Source organism: Arachis hypogaea, chromosome 6 (genome assembly GCF_003086295.3).
Source record: "Arachis hypogaea cultivar Tifrunner chromosome 6, arahy.Tifrunner.gnm2.J5K5, whole genome shotgun sequence".
Lineage (NCBI taxonomy): Eukaryota > Viridiplantae > Streptophyta > Magnoliopsida > Fabales > Fabaceae > Arachis > Arachis hypogaea.
In genome coordinates this window covers 97,075,438-97,099,514 of record NC_092041.1, presented here as the reverse complement: position 1 = coordinate 97,099,514, position 24,077 = coordinate 97,075,438, and the positions used below count along the sequence as shown (strand labels likewise).

At 37.5% G+C, this 24,077-nt stretch overlaps 2 protein-coding genes across 3 annotated transcripts; one reads left to right on the top strand and one right to left on the bottom strand.

Moving 5' to 3' along the window:
- The first annotated feature begins 2,359 nt into the window (after positions 1-2,359).
- Positions 2,360-8,041, top strand: LOC112697039 (uncharacterized). Of its 2 annotated transcripts, none has more exons than XM_025750021.2 (2): positions 2,360-4,785; positions 7,226-8,041. In XM_025750021.2, exon 1 carries the CDS (start codon positions 2,422-2,424, stop codon positions 4,450-4,452), a length of 2,031 nt encoding a protein of 676 aa, XP_025605806.1. In that variant the 5' UTR covers positions 2,360-2,421; the 3' UTR covers positions 4,453-4,785; positions 7,226-8,041. The 2 variants fall into 2 exon arrangements, with proteins under 2 accessions (XP_025605806.1, XP_025605807.1); XM_025750022.2 differs by lacking the exon at positions 7,226-8,041 and adding an exon at positions 5,154-5,440 and having other exon boundaries at positions 2,366-4,785.
- Positions 8,042-8,542: 501 nt separating this feature from the next.
- On the bottom strand, positions 8,543-12,154 carry LOC112697040 (eukaryotic peptide chain release factor subunit 1-3). The gene is made up of 2 exons (XM_025750023.2): positions 11,827-12,154; positions 8,543-10,073 (listed from the first exon to the last, which is right to left on the bottom strand). Exon 2 carries the CDS (start codon positions 10,050-10,052, stop codon positions 8,739-8,741), a length of 1,314 nt encoding a protein of 437 aa, XP_025605808.1. The 5' UTR covers positions 10,053-10,073; positions 11,827-12,154; the 3' UTR covers positions 8,543-8,738.
- Positions 12,155-24,077: the final 11,923 nt, after the last annotated feature.

Genomic DNA, 24,077 nt, shown 5'->3' with positions numbered 1-24,077 from the left:
AATAATAATAATCAAACGTTAATTTTTAGACAACTAATGATGCAAAAAGAGATAATAAACTAGTCTCTAGTATAAAATACTTTCTCTATTTAAATAAACAAGAGCAAACAAAAGATAACATAATCGATAATCTCCAAGTGATCCTAAAATCGAAATCTATATCTTCATAGAAAAAATTTGAAGCTTGATCAACATTTTTCTCATTTTGATTTGTATCTATATCTTCCTTAAGAAACACTGCATTATGATGTTATGCAGAACATCAGAAACAGAGAAAGAAGAGTTTGAAGAGAGAGGTACAAGAAACTAGTGAACTAAATTAACTTCATCTTATCCTTCCATCAATGAATCAATTCTACACACCTCTTAGAGGGAGTAAGAGCTTTATTTATAACAGAGTTGAAAAAGAGAGAAAGATCAAAGATCAGAATAACAAACCCTAACTAACTGTACAAAACTGATTTTGTTATTGACTAACTCTCTTATCTTTTATCCCTTAACATATAGCAACAAAAGATTTAGCATTTTTTAAGCAACACAACAAGAAGGTTCAATAACAAATTCAACTCAAGTTAGTAACAAATTCTACTTCCAGCAACAACCACATTTATAATAGGTTCAGCATCAAATTCAACTTACAGCTGACAACAAATTCTACTTCTAGAGTTCTAGCAACAAATTCAGCTATGATAACTATGATAACTTTTAGGCAGCAACAAGAAAAAACAAGAAAATTGAAACAGAAAGAACAGGGGGAACTCACTAACAAATTCAAGGTTCATGATAATCAGTAACAAATTTCAGCAACACATTCAACTTTCAGCAACAAATTATTTTGGCAACAAAATCAAAGTGCAGTGATACAGCAACAAAATTGAAACAGAAAAAACAGGGGAAACTCACCAAATCGGGTTGCACGAAGGAATCTGACGGTGAAAGAGAAGCTGATGGTGAGGGAGAAGCTGACGGCAAGGTTCGAAGCAAGAAGACAACAACGAAGACTAGCCCACCGAGATCTGTTGCCTCTGTTACCGGCGACGAAGAGCGCAAAGAAGGGAGAGATCGAGACCAAGTGCGAGACAAAGACCGTGAGAAGCAAGAAGATGACCACCACCACCACCTGAGGGACCAGATGCGGTTCCGTCTGCTTCTGCTGCCAGCGAAGCGAGCATAGGAGAACGGGACAGTGACGACGACCAAAGTGAGTGGATGAGGTAAGAGACTGAGAGAGCGACAAAGTAAGGCGGTGAGAGACTGAGAGTGACGATTGTCGAGGTGAGGGAAGAGACGAGAGATGGACTACTAAGTATTGAGTTCCGACTGCTGAGCTAGAGACGGAGAGAGCATAGAGACTGGCTGGGTTAGGGGGATTCTACTCAGACTCTCAGAGTCAAGAATCTTAGATTTGGCATTTGGGCATAGGGTTTCATCGAAAGGGAAAGGGGAGGAGGGGGGTTATGAAACGACGCCGTTTCAGGTATTAGGAAGAAAAAAAACGACCCGGACTGGGTTACATTAACTAGCCGGGTCATCGGGTTTTACGAAAACCTGTCGGGTCGACCCGGATTCGACCGGGTCTGTTGCACAACTGGTTCAACGAGTAGTTCGACCTGGCCAGGTGATCGGGTGACCGAATTTCCGGTCGAATCGGCTGAGTCGAGTCGGGTTTGATAACTATGGATGATACGCTTTCCAGTTCCAAATTCGTGGATCTTTTTCAATAGATGGTATCCTAATTCTATCCTGTTGTGTGTTTCTTCACCCGCTCACTATCTCTTGTAAACATCTAGTACTTGTTTGAATAAGCTCTATACAAAGGTACTTTTTAGAAAACGTAAGAGAAGAATTAAAAAAATATAAATATTAAATTATTTTTAATAAATAAATTTTATTATTTTATGTATATAAATTTTAAAAAATATAATATTAATTTATGTGTATAAACTTAGGTTATAAAAAAAATATGTACAAATTTTAATAAATATAAATTATATATTTTTTATGTTTAAAATTTTTATAAATATAAATATAAATATAAATAATTACTAACTAAATATTAATAAAAAATAATAATATTTGTTGGTAACATACCATTTTTCTAATATTAAAATATAAACATGTTTAAAACTTTTGGACTCGAATCAAGTAGGGTTGGTCTAGTGGTTAGCTCATTAGTCCGTTTAAGCAAGTGTTGGGGGTTCGAATCTCACCTTGTACAGCAACTCATTGACCAGCAGAAAATTCTTAAATGGAATTTAATACCGTGACGGATACCTATCGGATCAAGGGATACTGTGGAAACAAAAAAAAAAAAACTTTTGGACCCAATATTTGTTTTGCGGCTTCGGCCCAGAAAAATGTGTTGCAGTAGCACCTTGACCTTTTTCTTTCGGAGCTTCTGCCTCCTTCTTGAGTTGTTGCATGCTGTATTTCGCTTCTCTAACCAGCTCCTATGCTTTCCTTACATTCTTTTTCACAAACATGCTCTTTCCTCACACCATAACAAACACCTACCACCGTAACCGTAACTGTAACCGCTTCCCCAGGTTCTGCACCTTCCTCACCGTGTCTCTCTCCACCTTCCTCTTCCTGTCTATCCCTCACTATTATTCTTCTTCTTCTCCTCGTTCATCCAATCTTGAACACGACGCTGCGGTTGCTTCTTTCAACCGCATGCTCCACGCGCGCCCTTCACCGCCGGTCTTCCATTTTAACAAGCTCTTGGCCGCTTTTGTGAAGATGAAGCGTTACCCCACTGCCATTTCTCTATGCACTGAAATGAGGTTGAAAGGTATCACTCCCTGTCTTGTCACTCTCACCATTTTGATAAATTGTTACTGCCATGTTGGTGAGGTCGCACTTGCTTTCTCTGTTTTCGGGAAGGTTATGAAATTTGGTTATGGCGTTGATATTGTGGTCTTGAATAGTTTGATTAAAGGGTTGTGTTTGGGTGGGGAGATTGTGAGAGCTTTGGAGTTTCATGATGAGCTTGTTGGGATGGGGTTTCGGTTGGATGAGTTCAGTTATGGGACTTTGATTGATGGGTTGTGCAAGGCTGGGCGTACCAGGGCGGCAGTTTGGATGCTGAGGAGGATAGAGGGGCGAGCAGTTAGGCCGAATGTTGTGATGTATAGCACTGTTATTGATGGATTGTGTAAAGATGGGCTTGTGAATGAGGCGCGTCATTTGTATCTTGAAATGATTGTTAAGGGTGTTAGTCCTAATTTGTTCACTTACCGGCCTCTAGTTTGCCAATTGTGTGTTGTGGGGCAAGTGAATGAAGCAGTTTGGTGGCTTAAGGAAATGGTTCTGAACGGCGTAGTCCCGGATGTTTATGTATGCACTATTTTGATTGATGCATTGTGTAAAAAAGGAATGTTAGTGGAAGCTCATTATATGTTTGATAAAATGATTGAATTGGGTCATGAACCTAGCATTGTTAGTTTCACTGCTTTGATACATGGTTATTGTTTGAATGATAGAGTAGATGAGGCAAGAGAACTATTTGACATGGTTTTTCGATGGGGTATTGCTCCTGATGTTTGGCTTTATAATATCCTGATAAGTGCATATTGTAAGCTTGAAAGATTAGATGAAGCTTTGAAGCTCTTCGATGAAATGTTTTGCAGGAAATTGTTTCCCAATCTTGTGACTTATAATTGTCTTATTGATTGTCTTTGCAAATCTGGGAGATTCTCATATGCTTGGAAGCTTGTTAATACAATGTGTGCTAATGACCTAAGCCCTGATATTGTCACTTATTGTATCTTCTTAGATGCTTTATGCAAAAACCAACATCTTGACAAGGCAGTTGCCTTATTTAGCAAACTGACTAAAAATGGGTTGGCCCCTGATGTTTGGAGTTATTCCATATTGATTAATAGTTATTGCAAAGAACAAAGGATACACGAAGCTTTGGCGCTCTTGAGAGAAATGCATCTAAAGAATTTGGTTCCTCATACTGTAACTTATAGTTCTTTTATTGATGGTATGTGTAAATTGGGGAGGATCTCGAGTGCATTAAAGTTTCTTGATGAGATGCATGATATAGGTCCACCCCCTGATACAATAACTTACAGTGTCGTGTTAGATGCTTTATGCAAAACCCAAAATCTTGACCAGGCAATTTCATTATTTAACAAAATGGTTAAAAATGGTTTGGAACCTGATGTTTGTAGTTATACCATCTTGATTTCTGGATGTTGCAAGAGTGAAAGGATAGATGAAGCCATGCATCTCTTTGAAGAAATGCGTCTAAAAAATTTAGTTCCCGATTTTGTAACTTATATTTCCCTAGTGGATGGCTTGTGTAAAGTTGGTAGAATCTCAAATGCAAGGCAGCTTGTTAATGTGATTCATGACAAAGGTCTACGCTTACGTCTTATCACTTACCTAGATGTACTTTGCAAAAGGTGGCATCTTAACATGGACAGCAAGCGCCTTATTTCATAATGTTGTGGCCAAAGGTATTTGTATTGATATGCGCACATGGCTATCGCAATTCATGGTGTGTCTATAGGTTGAATGCAAAATATCACACAGGATTCTCTGAGCATCCTTGCTTATAGTGGGGTATCCGATGCCAAAAGTATACCATTATGATCTATGAACTTTGCGAAGAGATGTCGAATAAAGCACTGTCCTTGCTTAAAAGGTGGAGACATGGATGCTTCTCAAATGTTTTAACCTTTGAGAGTTATTCTTACTGTTCTAAAAAACAGACCCACAACGATAGAGTAACTAATTGAAGCCATTGCTGAAGGTCTTATGAGATGAAAAAACGAGGTCAGTTTCTTTAGTTTTTAATGTCCATTGTACCTTTTTTTTATGTTGAATTTGTTTGAAACTTTGAATATTTAACATGACGTATTTTGGGTTAGAGAAATTGGACCACAATGGCCTGGCTACTGTTGAAGTTTTGATGATTATATTTTGAGTTTTTGTTGCTGTCATCGGTTAACCTCCCTAGTCTTGAAATGACTTTGATACTCTCTTTTTTCCCATTATATTACTTTATACCCTTGGATTAGTGCTTCTGCTGTCTAACTTACACCCAAATAACCGTACTTAATGATGCAATGAACATGGAGCATTGCCATAGTCGCACTGCATTCTTGTATTGTTGAACCAATACACTTTTTCTTTTTATGTAGGTTCTGCTTCTGAGGTTTTTGATGGCTACTTGCTATGAAGAAGTAACTGGAACACAAATATATCTTGACTCCATAGTAGTTGTTTTAGGCTGCATTGTTCAACACACCCCCTCCCCCACCCCCCCCCCCCCAAAAAAAAAAAACACAACAATAATAAAACCTTATGTCACTAGGTGGGGTCAGTTATATATATTTGTATTAAAACTGATGCCCAGGGATACAAGCGGACAGGGAGGATATATTTGTATTAAAGGAGGACCCTTGGCGATGCGCTAAGAACCTTAATTGTACAATTGGTATTTCTAGTCTTGAGGAATGAGAGCCTCGGTCTCATACAGTTCTGATGCAAAATGACTGTCATAGGGCCATAGGGGAAACTACTCTTAACTTCCCTATTTACATCATTCTCCCCTAATATTCCTTTCTAACTACTTTTCCCACCCAAACTCCTAGCAGCGCTTTCTCTTTACCTAACTCAACTAATTCAGTTCGTGCCACATCCTTCCCTTTCTATTTCAAGTCTTCCCAAAACTGTTCCTAAGTAGCCTCAAACATTCACCCCCTTCTAATAGCTTTTGGTAAAAGATTTAATCTTTAATCTTTCTGATATGGTCAGTTAATAAAATCTGAAGCCATCAAAAGAATAGTAACAGCGTAACTCTTTCTAATTCAAAACTCATTTTGAACTTACTTCCATATGATGGAAGCACTACTGAATTGTCAATTCAAATTCAAAATATATATATATATATATATATATATATATATATATATATATATATATATATATATATATATATATATCAAGCTCTTCTACTGTACTATACTTGACTCCCTCTTCCTGTTTTCATTAATTTCTCTTGATCTTGTTTACCTGATGTTATTTGATCTCCGGCAAAGAGAAATCATGCATTTATTTCCAATCTGTTTATGGCCGAGTCTTGACAACAAATCTCTATGTGGATAAGCATCCAAAGTATGATCCAAATGTTCTCATTCATTTTTGTTCCCCTTAATTTGTTTTTTTTATCTATTTTTTTATCTGCCTTATTTATTATGCTGAATTTGAGTATATTTTTTATAACGAATTTGAATTTCATTAGTTATTGTCATGACAGATTATTTGAATTTATTCTGATATCAATTGGGATTTGACATTACCTTAGGTGAATATGACTTGCTTTTAGGGAACTTTATGCTAGAGCTGCAGTTTCAAGTGGCGCATCTACTGCTATGATTTATGTATTCTCTTAGATTTGGATCTAACACAACTGGTTGTGTTTTCTTAAAATTGTTCTGTTTCTGTAGTTGATTGACTTTTCTTAATAATATCTATCAAGCTCGCAAGCTATAATAAAAAATATCTATAATAAATTGAGACAATTTCTTATGGAATCCTCTATTTGGTATCCTTTGTTAGTGTTGGTTGGAGAAATTGGACAATTCCTGTTGATGTGTTTTGTTGGTTGGGATATGTGGCATTGCACTGTTCATATCATTGTATTGTGTTAGTGAATATTTGGATGGAGTATCACTCCCGTGTATTCAATGATAGTATCTAGCGGTTGAACTTTGTGAAATAGAGTTAGTTGTTTGCTTCTTCTTGGGGCAACTACAAGATCTTTCTAGAGGACATTCTCTCAGATATGCAAAGTGAATGGAACGCATTACTATTTTGATGTATATTTGTTTTACTCTTATCTTTAATATTGAGGATGTCTTATCCCTTGTGTAGTTTTATCCCCTTGATAACACTTTATAAGGGAAACAGAAAAGGACAAATTTTCTCATAGGGAATTGGAACTGGTGCTAGCTTGCTTATACAATTAGCCTTGTTTTGGAATTCATAAAGGTCCTTGAATTAAGAAGTGGGATTTCAGTACCTTGGAAAGGTCTATGTAGTTGGTGATGTTGTTCTAATTGTTTTGAGTTGTGGCTGCTATTCTGACAGGAAATAATTCGGTCACCTTGGCTCCTTTTAATTTGTTCATTTTTGTTTAAAAATAACTTCTTTTGTTTTTTTCCTTTCTGTCTTTTTGGTTATATGCTGACTGGATTCCTTTCATTTGTAGTATACAACTGCATTTTGTACGGAGAAAATGCAGATGTGATGATCGAGGAATGAGGATTTTGATCTGGAGGATGATGAGTAGGGATGATTGATAGTTCGGTTTTCTGCTAAACAAAATGGATGCTCTCTTTATTGATGTATTGTATACATAATCAGAATGCCCTGCTGAGTGGGCAAAAGCTCTAAAATGGCATTGCAGGCGGGTTGTAAGATTGAGTTGAAGTTTGATAAATTACTCTGAGAAGGGGTTCATTGCTAACTTCTTGGCATGGAATTGGGCATAAAACATTTTGACGACAGAACTTCCCTGAGCTCAGTAATTGCACATTTGAGGTGGCATTGCGTTCTAAAACTAGACTTAAGAACCAAAGTTTAGTTTGATAAATGATGACTGTGGTTCATTGTTCACTACCACCAAAGCCATGTAAACGCTCTGTACTCTTGGGTTCATTTGTGGATACCAGAGCTCTGCCTCGCATGGTGTAATAGAGCCATGGCGGAGCTTTGCATGCCTGGGTTTCGTAGTTCTATTTGGGTGTGAAGTGAAGCTTGTTTCTCTGAATTTTTCGGGGGTTAGAGTTTTGTTTGATTTTCAATTGTGAAAGAAGAAAGATTTGGATGTGATTTGAAAAGAAATTAGGGAGAAAAATGTGAAATTTTGGGTGAATGCAATCTTAAACAAGTGCATGCTTTTAGGGGAGGATAATCTCATTTAATTTTGGGATGTTTCTTGCACGTGGGACAGATGAGTTAAATTTTTGTGGGTTCACTAAAATTGTTGGCTTTTTTCCTTTATGAAATTTTTAGTTTTCTAACACGATTGTTTGAAATATAAGTCTTTCAGCAAATGAATGGAAACATATAACCTAGATGATAATTAATTGGAAACTTTCAACCAAAAACGTTCATTATAATAAACCCCAAACAAAAAATTATTGTACTAAATCATAATTAAAATAAATTTTGTTGGAAGCTAGATATAATAGGTAAGCACCAAAGCCATATTCGATCTTCAACTAGTATTTCTTTATAAAAAAGAAACAACGAAAAACAAAAGGTTTAATGAGCAACTGATTTTCACATGAAAACCAATCATCACATGCTACTCTACAAAAACGAGCAAAGGAGACAAACAAAATACATCAACCTAAACATACCATGAGTAGTAGCTCTCCACTTAATGTAAACATGAACTAAATATAACTAGACATTAAATCACTCAATGTCTGATTTGAGCTGAATGCCTGTTTACCTTCTCTTAATCAAGAAATTCATCACAATCTGGTAGAGATGTCACAAGCATATACGATCCATTCACTAACAAAAAGTTTAGTAAGATATTAAATAGAAAAAAGTACAGTACATGTATGGTGAATCCAACACAAAAGGTCCAAGCATTAGAAGTTTAGAACCATAAAATCCATGAGATGTTTACGGAATTTTTGTCACATTGACGAAATTGATTCAATAAATTATCCAAAAACCAGGGGAAAAGGCTTGACACTAGCTGACACTTAATCAGAATCCTCATACACTTCTCCATCATCGGATAACTCATCGAACGATCTGATGTCGAGCTGGTAGCGAAGGATGCCCCCAATTCCACCAAACCCCCTGCAAAATTGCGATCCTTCTTGTGACTTGTTGGTCACGAATTCAAGTGAGCATCCAAATCGTTTGTACTCGTTGGCGAACCACTCGAGCAAGGGCATTTTCTCCTGGACCTCCAACTCTGCAGAGGTGGTTGCATCTCGGAAGTTGCTTTGGTCGGTCTCTTGTTCCTTGCTCAAGTGCTTTATGATGATCTCACCATTAGTAGCATTTTTCAAGACATACCTATTAATGTCCAAATTTTCCCATACAATAAGTGTTTCAACTGCCCCCATCTCCAGAGCCTTCAATGTGTCATCAACCCCAAAGACGTATTTCCCGGTATCTTGACTGATCTCCTCAAAATATTTTCCTATCAGGCGTTTCTCTTGAATGAACTTCACATTTGACAAAATCTCCGCAGATAACTCAATGGCTTGATTAAAGCCATTTTCCCCACCATATGAAACATCAACCACGTTCAATATTTTTGCTTGCAGACGAGGATCAAACATATCAGACTGACTCAGCTCAGTCTTGAAGTCAGCTGAACCGGCAAGTATAAGTCCGGAAACATTAGGCTGACTAGTAGCAGGATTGATGAAGAACTGAGTGGCAAGTTCTGCAGTCTTCCTAACATAATTGTGCCTCTTTTCCATACGAAGACGGGCAAAACGCAAAGCTGACTGCCCTCCTCTACCGTGCTTCTTTGGCAGATCAACAGTAAATTTATGAAGCACCTCCCGAGTATTTCCACTTAAAGTCCCAAAAAGGGTTCCATTTCCATCCATAACAATAAAACCAAACTTGTCATCAGATTCTAAAAGTTCATTTAGAGCTTCAGTGTGAAACTTGTTATCACAGAGGTACAGTGATGCATTGATAGGCTTAAATGGTTCAAAATCAATTGTCACCTTCTTTTCCTTGCCATCTTCAGTGACAATGGTTCCGGTGTAAAGGACCAACCCATTTGGAGGAACTTTATTGTAAAGCTTTAACCTCTGTTGAGCAGAAGTAATGGCTCCCAACACCGACTGGCGGTTCACCCTACTTTTAATATTTGAAGCAGTTCCAAATTCATCTCCCAACATCTTAGTGACACGGGATATTTGATCACGTGGAGGCATGATTAGAGAAATCATGCTGGTACCATTGCCCCTTGCAGCTTCCAAAGCTTTAATCAATTTCTTGATCTTCCATATCTCAATGTTCTTGTCCGATTCTTGACCATCAGACATTGTTGGTGGTTAACAAGAATCCTAAAAATGCAACACAAAAGAAAATGAAAGAATAACTTAGCAAATCCTTACCAATTAATCATTACAAAATACCACTTTCAAAATCAAAATCACAAATACTTTACTATATTTCCCTATGATTGATACAGTAACAAGAAAAATATAAAGCAATATTTTGTACATGTCACAAATGCGGTGCTTAGGAATGTAGAGAGAGTCCATTATCAGAAAATTGCTAACTGCTTATTGACAAAGCAAAAAACCATGTGCAGTTCAGTACAAGTTGTTAGTACATTAGCATTTGGAAAATTGTAGTTGCTCATTAAGAAAAATTAAAAAGAAAAAGGCAAAGAGAAAACACTTGTCAAAACACAAGAACCAACAAAAGTCAAGGGTAAAGGTGCATTTAAAAATAATCAACATTTATTTCAAGCACTTAGGTTTTGCGGTGTGGTTATTTCATAATTCATTTTCACAACTCATGCGAAGGTAACAGTATAATATGATACTACATTGAAGATGCATCAACCTAATTCACATTCTTTTTTAATTCTTCAAAAGAAAAATAGAAAACTGCTTTAATGTGGCAACAACCACCACCATCAAGCCTGGACTACTAGGTGATGTCAGCTTCGTGAATTAGCTGATGCCGAAGTGACAAAATTGCTGTAATATGGCAACTGCTGCAGCAGAAGAGAAGAAAATAGCTGGCACTTCTGTGCAAAGCTGATGTTAAACAGAAAATAGCTACATTGCGTTTTATTATTATAGTCACAAATCATCCCTCCTAAGAGCTTAACCTATTAGATAGTGGCTACGAACAATTTTATATTTTAACATGCCCGTCCACTCAACCACGCACCTTATGTCCAAAGAGTAGACAAAGAACAAGTTGACCTGACTTATACTAGATTGCTATGTATTCAAAAGAATTAAGAACCATTCCACCCAAAAAGATTAAGTTCTAAGGTAAAAGGTACATAAAAGCCTTTATATCATGACCACACCACTATGGCAGAGCCAGAAACTTCATAGCCATATCAAAAAGAACCAGAAACAATAGTATGTCCACAAGCATAACCCTTAATAAACGATCAGAAAGTATACTCGTAATTCCCGGAAGCTAATATGATAGAATAATTGTTTTAAAAAACAAAAAAAGAAAACGGATAAAATTACAAAAAATACTGAACTCTGGAAGATAGGTATTGTAGTTGTACTAACAGATCAAATTATCACAAGAAAAAAAAATGACAGGTATCACTGTTGCTGTTTCACTGTGTGTGAGTTTTTCTTTCTTATTTTAAGTTACGACAGGTTTTAAGATCCATAAAATCCTTAATCAATGAGCCTTTTTTTGGGCTCTTCCTTTTTCAATTTTCTACTTTTAAGACACGATTTTTGGAAAATAAGAATATAACACTCAAATAAGAAAAAACACGTTGTAGTCAAAACACAGAAGATTCAAGTCAAACTGCTAAAAATTTACATCAATGAAATGAAAAAAAAAAAAATCCCACAATAAGAAGTATACCCAGAAACAAATCAACTCAAATAACACAAATACAGAAATAACAGAAAGTAACAGCAGCTATAACTTGTAATTGGATCCAATCTTGTTTTCACAAACTAATCGGATCTAATTTGGCAGAGAAAAGCATCAGCTATAAAAAAACCAAAAAAAAAAAAGGAGAAAATAAACTCAGATCGAATCATAATAAGTCGATGAACGTAGAAAAGGGAGTGAATAATTGAATCCAACAAAAGTAGATACCTGTGTAATGAAATTAGGAGGAGTTCGAGTTGGATTTTAAACGAGAGGCTCTGCGACTAGGGTTTTTGCTTCCCCCTTAGCTCTAGTGACGTGCTTCTTCGACTTCAAGGCTGCTGCTTAAATTTTTTTTTTCATTCTTATTTGGATTTTCTGACATATAGTTTGCAGGACCCACCCCACCATGTTCCTCCTTGTCGTCAAAATTTATTTTCTAATAATATTCCAATGGTTATTATTATTATTATTATTTATTGTTGTTTTTGTTTTCACTTTTCATGGCACATTGATTTCGATTATGTAAACAGGGAGCGGAGGGGCTTTTTATTTTGGGAGATACTTTCATAAAGATGTTTAAAAGTTAAAACGTTTTTTTTAAGATATTTGTTATTAATTAATATTTAATATATATATATAATTGATTAAATTATATTATTTATGTCAAAACTAGATAAGATAAATTGATTTGGTCAAAAAATTGATAAACTAAATTTTGAACTAATTTAAATTAATATTTTTTTATAAAAAATAACTACAATAATCTTATTATAGAAAATAACTAAAATATGTTTATTGCATGTTTTTTTAATTTTAAAAATCTTAAATTCTAATCCTATAACGACACAACGAAAAGAAAAGGGCTAGAATTTAGGGTTTTAATATATATATATATATATATATATATATATATTTCAGTCATTTTTTATAATAGAAATATTGTAATTATTTTTTATGAAAAAATATTAGTTTAGACTGGTTCAAGGTATAATTTATCGATTTTTTAGCCAAATCAATTTATCTAATCTAATTTTGATAAAAATAATATAGTTTAATCAATTATATATATTGAATTTTAATTATTTAAAAACATTTAAAAAAAACGTTTTAAGCGTTTTTATCTAAGTGACTTCTTTTTATTTTTTGTATTACAATAGTTTTTTTAATAATATAAAAATTTAATGTATTTTTATTTAAAATTTCATTTTTAGATTTGTATTTTAATATTAAAAAATTTTTTATATGAATATTATAAATCTAAATCTTTGATTTGAGTTTTTTTAATTTTTTTTTGTTTTTGTATTTAAAACCACAGGGGTGAATCTCCAGTACTTCAAGAGAACAATGAAACAATACATTGTTTGTTTATCCCAATCACTCTTTGTAATCATAAAAACGAGTGAGATTAAAGGGTCCGAGCAAAACTTAATATTGTAACATTGAGTCCCTTTTCCACTCTGAGAAATTCCCATGGATCCCTTCCATGCCATTTTCTAGTGAGCAGGATCCTCTTTTAGAGGCAAGCTCAGAGCATACTTGGCACTGGATTGAGGAAGAAGGAAATAACACTAGCTAAACTTTCAGAGAGAGAACAAGAATTTAGAACATTTTGTAAGATAGGGAAAGTGGATATATTACAATGTTCATTCAAGTCTGATTACAACTGGGGTGAGCACCTCTTTTTATAGATGTCTCTGGATAGAAGTGATATCTCACGAAATCTAAACAAACCTATCATACAATGCCAACTGGAGGATAAGGATAAGCCTTATCTCCTTTCTAACTTTTCTGAGACATGTGACAGAAGTCACTTTATTCTAGCACACTTAATAATTATACATAGTGGGGTCACTGCTTTAATAAAGGGACGGTTTGAAATAGTCTTCCGGAAGGGTCCCATTTCCATCTGAGAAGGATGAATCAGAAGCCAGATTGACAGTTCCTAAATCCGTATCCGGGTCTTGTAGGTAGAGAAATGGGTCTTCAGTGTTTCCTTCATTTGGATCTTGGGCATCTTGCAGGTATGGGTCATATGGGTCTGATTTTGGGCCTTCAGCATCATCGGGTATTCCTACATCAACTCTGGTTGGGCTTGGCGGTAAGGCATAAACTCTTCCACTTGGATCTTCAGAATTCAGATCCTCTTCAGAATTTCTGCTTGGAACATGTGTGGACGTGCTGGGTTGGTCTCTTGGAGTATAAAAAGAGTATTGTCCAAATTGATTGATGATCCCTGAAGTTATGAATCTGGATTGGAACTCCTGGAGGGTTATTTGTGGAACATCTGTCTGAAACGGGAGTCCTTCAACTACATCTTTTTCTCCATGTAATCCAGGCTGCCAAAGTTTACAAAGGTATTTTGGCAAGGCATTTAGGACTGTCTTTTCATCTGTAGGCCATATGGTAGAATACCCAACAATATCGACCTTGTTCATGGTATGTGCATCACCTCTAGTAAAATAATTCTTTTGTAAGGTGACAAAACAACAGAATTTCCGTTTTGCCTTAGAGGATTTATTCCACAGTTGGTGCTGTTCGAGCATATTATATAACATTCCTCTCCATGCTCCAAGTGGGGCATACATGGAGAATAACCGAACTAGATGAGACTGGGCTGTAGTGCGGTTACACAGCATGTGATATACAGGGAAGAGAGGTATTATGATAGCACATGTATACATGGAAGACAGAGCCCAGATATACCACATCATTTCTTCTGGTATAGGTCCTAGGATTATAGGTATAGTGCAAAAGGGGTATCCTTGTCAAAGTACTTTGGATTTGGATGGATTTAGGTTATAATAAGGAGCTGGTGTAGCCAGTAAAACAAAGTTTGCCTGGCTAGACAATCTATTTGAAACTCTGTCCGAGGTCTTGCTTGGAGGGGGAAAGGACCAATTTTTCTTCTGTATGGGTTAATGTGAAGTGGACAATCAGAGAATGGAATGGTGTATGAAGGATTGTATGTGCTCATGGTGTAAATGTAATAGATTGGTTTGGGAGGTGGTTCTATTGGTTTGGGAGGTGGTTCTTTGGTTGGTCTGGAAAGTAAATCAGCAAGTGTGTTTTGGTGGCCTTTTATGTGTCTCACTTCAAATTTATAGCGGGAGAACCAATCTTTCCATCGCAAGAGTTGAGAGTCTGGCAAGATCTTTTTCTTGATCTCCAGCATTGATGGGAAAGAGGTGTTATCCATTTCCACAGTGAAATGATAAGAACTGAGGTGGATATCGAATTTTTCTATCCCTCTTTTGACAGCAAGAATCTCTTTGTAAGTGGCATGGTAATGTTTTTCAGATTCTTTGAACTTCCAGCTAGCATGTGCACAATAGTGTCTTGTCCCATCAATCTCTTCAAGCAGCACAGCTCCCCAGAATTCATCACTAGCATCTGTTTGCAATATTCCTTTTTCTGTGCTGGGAATCTTTAAAGGAGGGGGGTCCTGTGCTATTTTCTTCTGGATTTTGACAGCTATGGTTTGCTCTGGTCCCCATGGTGGGGGCTTCTTTTGCAAGAGTTTTGACAGCTTGCTGGTGTGTTTAGTCACATCTGGGATAAAGTCTCTGCTGTAGTTGACGATTCCCAAGAATTGTTGGACTTGTTTGACTGTCATGTTCTCATCAGGGAAGTTGATTAGCCCTTTGGCAATGTGTTCTCCTGGTTGAAAAAACCCATCTTCGAAAACCATTCCAAGAAATTCGATTCTTTTCTTGGCAATAGAGCTTTTTTTTGCTGATAGCATGATTCTCCTATCTTTGATGATTTGAGTGAATTGGGCTAGAAGTGCCTTGTGGGCTTCATTGTCTTTTGAGAATAGTAATATATCATCAATGTAAATAAGTGTGGAGTGTAATATGGGCTCAAAGATTTTGGTCATGGCTTTTTGGAAAAGAGACGGGGCTACTTTGAGTCCAAATGGCATTACTGTCCATTGATATTGGGCTTCAAGGATACAGAATGCTATCTTGTATCTATCCTCAGGGTGGAGCCCAATTTGCCAAAAACCAGCCTTTAGATCAAACTTGCTGAAGATCTTCGCTCCACTTAACCTTTGTGTAGTAGCTGAAATTTTTGGTAAGGGAAACTTGTCATCTTGTAAGAAAACATTAAGTGGCTTATAATCAATAACAAGTCTCTTCTTTCCTCTATTCTGCTTAGCCCTTTTTTCAACATAGAATGCTTGACACGCCCAATTGGATTTGGTTGGTTCAATGAGTCCTTGAACAAGAAGAGCTGCGCATTCAGCCCTTGCCAATTTTAGATCTTCAGGGTTCATTCCTGAATGCGTGGCCTTTGTTGGGTTGATATCTTCATTCTTTTTGAAAGGGAGACGGACATAAAATTTCGGATTCTTCCACAAAGGTGCAGGGTGGTTGAATTGGTCATGACTGTCACACAAGCACTGATGAGTTGTTGCTGGATCTCCTTGTATTCTTCTGGAGCTTCTTGAATTTCAAAAATGCTTTGCATCCCTATAAAAGGCAAAAACTGCCCTTTATAAGTTAGGCCAGTGGGTTTGATATGTAATCCATGGGTTCTGAAGAATGCGTCAAATCCAAACAGAACATCTTTATCTGGGAGATAGGTTCCCAATACCCTGAGCCAAGTGATCTGGCCTGCAAATATTTCCAATCCAATAGGTTGCTTGGAAATAAGATTGATGGTGAAGATTTCACTGTTAGCTGCTGTGAATGTTTTAGAAAAGGGTGCCCACATTTCTTTTGGCAAAACATGTGGTCTTAGGACAGTGGCACAAGATCTAATATCTAGCAATGCAACAGCCTTTGTTGGTTTGTCATAGACGGATGTCTTGACCTTTAAATCGAAATGGGGACGAGGAGTACCATCAATTTGTTTCACTCCTAAGGACCCAAGGTATCCAAGTTCTTCTTCTGAGAAATTTGATCCTTTAGAAATTTTTGTAGTAATGGAGGCTATGGGTGGTGCAAAGGAGGATATAGAAAAGATTGACCTTTTTGGTGGAAGGTCTTCTTCTGAATCGGAGTCTTGGAAAACATATTCAGTTTCTCCATCTTTAACTTCTTGTTCTTCAAGTACTGATTCAAGATCTTCTCCATCTTCAATGGAAGCTGCATCCATTAAGGACTGAAGCATTTTTATCTCCTTTTTTGTCTTGTGGGGACACGACTTAGCAAAATGTCCTTGTTTTCCACAGATGAAACATCTGTTTGACTTAGTTTGAGGCTTTCTTCTTTTGAAATAACGGTATTTTTGCTTCCTTCTGCCCCTTCTGAATGCCTTTTGGTGGAATGATTTGGTTGGCGATTGCCAATGATTCTTTTTCTTTGGCTTGCATTCACACGTGCTTGGCTCCTTGCATTTGATCTTCAAATAAGATTTATTGCATGCTCCTTTGAGTTTACTCGAGTTTTTGCTGAGCTGTTTGAACATTTGTTGTTGTTCACACAATTTGTCAAGAGTGGCTAGAGCCAATTGGTATATTTCTCCAATGGTAGTGGTAGCCATTTCCTTGCGAAGAGCCATCATCATTCGGTGTAGCTCTGACTGGAGTTCATCTGGCAAGGATGCGATAAAGACTTGTTTAAGTGGCGGATTATTATTTCCTCCTAGAGGATAATATTTAGCAGCCATTTTCTTGTAGTGTTTCTCCAAGTCTTTTCTGTTGAGTGAACAACACTTCATTTCAAAGTATTCTTGAGAATTCCTCTTCTGAATGATTGTATTGTCTCCTAGGAATTCTTGGTGTATTATTCCTAGAAACTGTGAAGAGGTACCATTGATAAGCTGGAGCCTTTCATACTCAGACAGGTTTCTCACCCATTCTCGGAGGTTACCAATCATCCGATTTATGAAATCTGCAAGGACATGTCTACTTGTAAGGTTTGGATTGGCCATGCTAGTTTCAATACAGGCACTGAATTCATTTAACTTTTCTCTGTACCTTGCTGGTGGGATATCATCAAAGGTGAACCATTTATTAGAAGTTTTAACTTTAAAGGATCCTGTCTGTGTCTGGCTGGATGAAGCTGTTGGTTCATCTCTTTCAGAGGTTATTTCTTCCTCTTTTTCTTCTTCTACAGGGTTGACCATGGCTATTGCTGAAAGGTCTGCTTTGTAGTCTTCTTCAGACCAGTCATCTGTCTCTACATTGGTTTCAGTAGTCCCATCTTTAGATTTTTCAGATTCTTCAATAGTTTCTTCACTGTGGGCTTGATTATCCAAAGAGATCATATTAATTGACCGACCTGGGGCAGGTGACCATTCTTTGATGCCTTTATCTTTTGTAGGAATATTTTCTCCTCTGAAAAAATTTCCTGGTTTCCAAGGAGGATGAGGCTTGGGTTGATGAGAAGGTTGTGACTGGGATGAATAACTTCGTCCTTGAGGAGAGATGGATTTTTTGGTGTTTGTTTGTCTGGCTAAATGGTAGGTGGATTTGAAAATGGAATCATAATCTGGAGTTTCTGGTGGTGAATATGTTGGAGGAAACAAAATAGGCGAATATGTAGGATATGGTTTAGGATACATGGATAATGGATTTATAGCCAGTGCTTGGGGTACAGCTGCTTTGTCTTTGTCCATCTCAATCTGTCGGAGTTGAGCATTGACTTGATCTAGCTCTCTATTTTTTTATGGAATTCTGGACCGAAGTACCTATTGTCAATGTAGGTCTTGAGCTCTTGATCAAGTTGAAAAGCTTGCGTGGATAGTCAATTTCTGAGTTCAACAATCTGCTCTGCCACGGAGCCTATTTGTGCTGAAAGACCTTCAGTTTTTTCTACAAGAGTGTCAAGGGTGTGATCAATTCGGAGTAAGACTTTATTTTGGCTGACTGCATTGTCTGTATGCCAATTAAGTACTTCCTCCTGAGGAGTTATTGCCTGATGTCCATGTGGAGTAATTCCTTGAGGAATCACGTAAGGTGTTCTAGTGAGTTTCTTTTTATCAGTCTGTGTCACCAAAGGTGGAAATTCTTTTTCATAGGATCTGAGAGTGGCAATGCATGGGATAGTATTGACTGATTGATAAAGATAATCCATAGAATCTTTTCTGGACAATCTTGTCTTCTTGAGCATTGGTCTCCTTTTGACCATTGGAGCTGTTCCAGCATCATCAGGATGCTCAGGTCTTTTAAAAGAGCAAAGAGTTGAAAATAACTTTTTCTTCTTTTTCTTGTTCCTCTGTCTTCTCCCATATTCTTCATCATCAGTGTCACTCCATTGGTCAGCACAATCACAGTCAGAATCATACATAGAGGGATCAACATCCCAAATAAAATGGCCATTTATATGAGAAACATAAATAGGTTTTCCGTTCTCATAAAAATGCACTGGTGGATCATGTCGGTCGTGAGTTGTTTGCACCTGAACAGGAGAGATCATGTTAAATCTTCTGAAAGATGGTCCCCGCAGTGAAGTTTGTTTGGTTATTCCAGGTCTCTGAAAAACAGTGGTCACCGTTCCATCACTATGATGAGTAATAGTTGGTGGTGCTGTAGTATGAACATCAACCTGTTCTTTTGGGAAGGCTTTCTCATAATCATTAATCCATTCCAATGGAATGATAGAAGAAAGTTCATCAGTGGTGATCATTCTTGGAATGTTTACTATTGCTGGTCCTCTTGTGTTATCTGTGAACATGAATAATGCTTCTCCTGAAATGTTTGGGAGATTAAGATCAAGCGCATGATCTTGAACTCTATAGAGGACTTGATGGTGCAAGGTGGCTTGTTCAGCATCAGAATCTTGAATCACTCCAACCAGCTGTATCTGGATTTTTAACCTTTGACATATCGTGGGATCTGAGAGCCTCATGGTGAAATTCGGGGCTATAGTAAGGATGACACTTCCATTTGAAAGTGTAGTTACTAATGCTCTTATCAACGCATGCTGGTATTCTTTGAAAGTGGTATCTAAAAGAGCAACTTTGGCTGTTACAGGAAGGGATCTTCTCCCATGGAGAGTGAGAATCAGCATAACTGCTCCTAGATGCAGATGAGTGTAGCCCTGATTTTGGTAACTCTGAATGAGTTCTGGAGGGATTTCCAAGGTTATGTATTATTCAGCAGTAGTGGCTTTTAGACCACACTGTTGTAGGTGGGAGAATTGGATGACTTCTTTGGGAGGAGGAGAAGGGTTTCTGTGGATGAGATGACAGATGGAGGTGAGAGTTGATTTCTTTTGCCTTTGGTAGAAAGAATATGGACTTATAAGAGGGTATTCAGTGGCTAGGGTTTGAGAGTCTTCTGGAACATGAGTAAATTCTACTAGTTGGTCAATTTTGTTGCTTAAAGTTTTCTTTAAACTAGTGGGTAATCGGTCTATACTCAGAGAGGTAGAGTGATGTATGGGTAATCGGTCTATACTAAAACATGAATCCTACAGACTCATCAAGTTCTTCCCAACCCATACATCACTCTACCTCTCTGAGTATAGACCGATTACCCACTAGTTTAAAGAAAACTTTAAGCAACAAAATTAACCAACTAGTAGAATTTACTCATGTTCCAGAAGACTCTCGAACCCCAGCCACTGAATACCCTCTTATAAGTCCATATTCTTTCTACCAAAGGCAAAAGAAATCAACTCTCACCTCCATCCGCCATCTCATCCACAGAAACCCTTCTCCTCCTCCCAAAGAAGTCATCCAATCCTCCCACCTACAACAGTGTGGTCTAAAAGCCACTACTGCTGAACAATACATAACCTTGGAAATCCCTCCAGAACTCATTCAGAGTTACCAAAATCAGGGCTACACTCATCTGCATCTAGGAGCAGTTAGGCTGATTCTCACTCTCCATGGGAGAAGATCCCTTCCTGTAACAGCCAAAGTTGCTCTTTTAGATACCACTTTCAAAGAATACCAGCATGCGTTGATAGGAGCATTAGTAACTACACTCTCAAATGGAAGTGTCATCCTCACTATAGCCCCAAATTTCACCATGAGGCTCTCAGATCCCACGATATGTCAAAGGTTAAAAATCCAGATACAGCTGGTTGGAGTGATTCAAGATTTTAATGCTGAACAAGCCACCTTGCACCATCAAGTCCTCTATAGAGTTCAAGATCATGCCCTTGATCTTAATCTCCCAAAAACTTCAGGAGAAGCATTATTCATGTTCACAGATAACACAAGAGGACCAGCAATAGTAAACATTCCAAGAATGATCACCATTGATGAACTTTTTTCTATCTTTCCATTGGAATGGATTACTGATTATGAGAAAGCCTTCCCAAAAGAACAGGTTGATGTCCATACTACAGCACCACCAACTATTACTAATAATAGTGATGGAACGATGACCACTGTTTTTCAGAGACCTGGAATAACCAAACAAACTTCACTGCGGGGACCATCTTTCAGAAGAATTAACATGATCTCTCCTGTTCAGGTGCAAACAACTCACGACTGACATGATCCACCAGTGCATTTTTATGAGAACGGAAAACCTATTTGTGTTTCTCATATAAATGGCCATTTTATTTGGGATGTTGATCCCTCTATGTGTGATTCTGACTGTGATTGTGCTGACCAATGGAGTGACACTGATGATGAAGAATATGGGAGAAGACAGAGGAACAAGAAAAAGATGAAAAAGTTATTTTCAACTCCTTGCTCTTTTAAAAGACCTGAGCCTCCTGATGATGCTGGAACAGCTCCAATGGTCAAAAGGAGACCAATGCTCAAGAAGACAAGATTGTCCAGAAAAGATTCTATGGATTATCTTTATCAATCAGTCAATACTATCCCATGCATTGCCACTCTCAGATCCTATGAAGAAGAATTTTCACCTTTGGTGACACAGACTGATGAAAAGAAAATCACTAGAAGACCTTACGTGATTCCTCAAGGAATTACTCCACATGGACATCAGGCAACAACTCCTCAGGAGGAAGTACTAATTGGCATACAGACAATGCAGTCAGCCAAAATAAAGTCTTACTTCGAATTGATCACACCCTTGACACTCTTGTAGAAAAACTGAAGGTCTTTCAACACAAATAGGCTCCGTGGCAGAGCAGATTGTTGAACTCAGAAATCGACTATCCACGCAAGCTTTTCAACTTGATCAAGAGCTCAATACCTACATTGACAGTAGGTACTTCGGTCCAGAATTCCATAAACAAATAGAGAGCTAGATCAAGTCAAGGCTCAACTCCGACAAATTGAGATGGACAAAGACAAAGCAGCTGTACCCCAAGCACTGGCTATAGATCCATTATCCATGTATCCTAAACCATATCCTACATATTCGCCTATTTTGTTTCCTCCAACATATTCACCACAAGAAACTCCAGATTATGATTCCATTTTCAAATCCACCTACCATTTAGCCAGACAACAAACACCAAAAAATCCATCTCTCCCCAAGGACGAAGTTATTCATCCCAGTCACAACCTTCTCATCAACCCAAGCCTCATCCTCCTTGGAAACCAGGAAATTTTTCAGAGAAGAAAATATTCCTACAAAAGATAAAGGCATCAAAGAAGGGTTGCCTGCCATAGGTCGGTCAATTAATATGATCTCTTTGGATAATCAAGCCCACAATGAAGAAACCATTGAAGAATTTAAAGAATCTGAAGATGGGACTACTGAAACCAATGTAGAGACAGATGATTGGTCTGAAGAAGACTACAAAGCAGACCTTTCAGCAATAGCCATGGTCAACCCTGTAGAAGAAGAAGAAGAGGAAGAAATAACTTCTGAAAGAGATGAACCAACAGCTTCATCCAGCCAGACACAGACAGGATCTTTTGAAGTTAAAACTTCTAATAAATGGTTCACCTGTGATGATATCCACCAGCAAGGTACAGAGAAAGGTTAAATGAATTCAGTGCCTGGATTGAAACTACCATGGCCAATCCAAACCTTACAAGTAGACAAGTCCTTGCAGATTTCATAAATCGGATGACTGGTAACCTCCGAGAATGGGTGAGAAACCTATCTGAGTATGAAAGGCTCCAGCTTATCAATGGTACCTCTTCACAGTTTCTAGGAATAATACACCAAGAATTCCTAGTAGACATTACAATCATTCAGAAGAGGAATTCTCAGAATACTTTGAAATGAAGTGTTGTTCACTCAACAGAAAAGACTTGGAGAAACACTACAAGAAAATGGCTGCTAAATATTATCCTCTAGGAGGAAATAATAATCTGCCACTTAAACAAGTCTTTATCGCATCCTTGCCTGATGAACTCCAGCCAGAGCTACACTGAATGATGATGGCTCTTCGCAAGGAAGTGGCTACCACTACCATTGGAGAAATATACCAATTTGCTCTAGCCGCTCTTGACAAATTGTGTGAACAACAATAAATGTTCAAACAGCTCAGCAAAAACTCGAGTAAACTCAAAGGAGCATGCAATAAATCTTATTTGAAGATCAAATGCAAGGAGCCAAGCACGTGTGAATGCAAGCCAAAGAAAAAGAATCATTGGCAATCGCCAACCAAATTATTCCACAAAAGGCATTCAGAAGGGGCAGAAGGAAGCAAAAATACCGTATTTCAAAAGAAGAAAGCCTCAAACTAAGTCAACAGATGTTTCATCTGTGGAAAACAAGGACATTTTGCTAAGTCGTGTCCCCACAAGACAAAAAAGGAGATAAAAATGCTTCAGTCCTTAATGGATGCAGCTTCCATTGAAGATAGAGAAGATCTTGAATCAGTACTTGAAGAACAAGAAGTTAAAGACGGAGAAACTGAATATGTTTTCCAAGACTCCAATTCAGAAGAAGACCTTCCACCAAAAAGGTCAATCTTTTCTATATCCTCCTTTGCACCACCCATAGCCTCCATTACTACAAAATTCCTAAAGGATCAAATTTTCCAGAAGAAGAACTTGGATACCTTGGTCTTAGAGTGAAACAATTGATGGTACTCTCGTCCCCATTTCGATTTAAAGGTCAAGACATCCGTCTATGACAAACCAACAAAGGCTGTGCATGCTAGATATGATCTTGCCATGTCTAAGATTACATGTTGCCAAAGAAATATGGGTACCCTTTTTAAACTTCACAGAGCTAACAGTGAAATCTTCACCATCAATCTTATTTCCAAGCAACCTATTGGATTGGAAATATTTGCAGGCCAGATCACTTGGCTCAGGGTACTGGGAACCTATCTCCCAGACAAAGATGTTCTGTTTGGATTTGACGTATTCTTCAGAACCCATGGATTACATATCAAACCACTGGTCTAACTTATAAAGGGAGTTTTTTGCCTTTTATTAGGGATGCAAAGCATTTTTGAAATTCAAGAAGCTCCAGAAGAATACAAGGAGATCCAGCAACTACTCATCATTGCTTGCTGTGACAGTCATGACATTCAACCACCCTGCACCTTTGTGGAAGAATCCGGAATTTTATGTCCGTCTCCCTTTCAAAAAGAATGAAGATATCAACCCAACAAAGGCCACGCATTCAGGAATGAACCCTGAAGTCTAAAATTGGCAAGGGCTGAATGCGTAGCTCTTCTTGTCAAGGCCTTCTA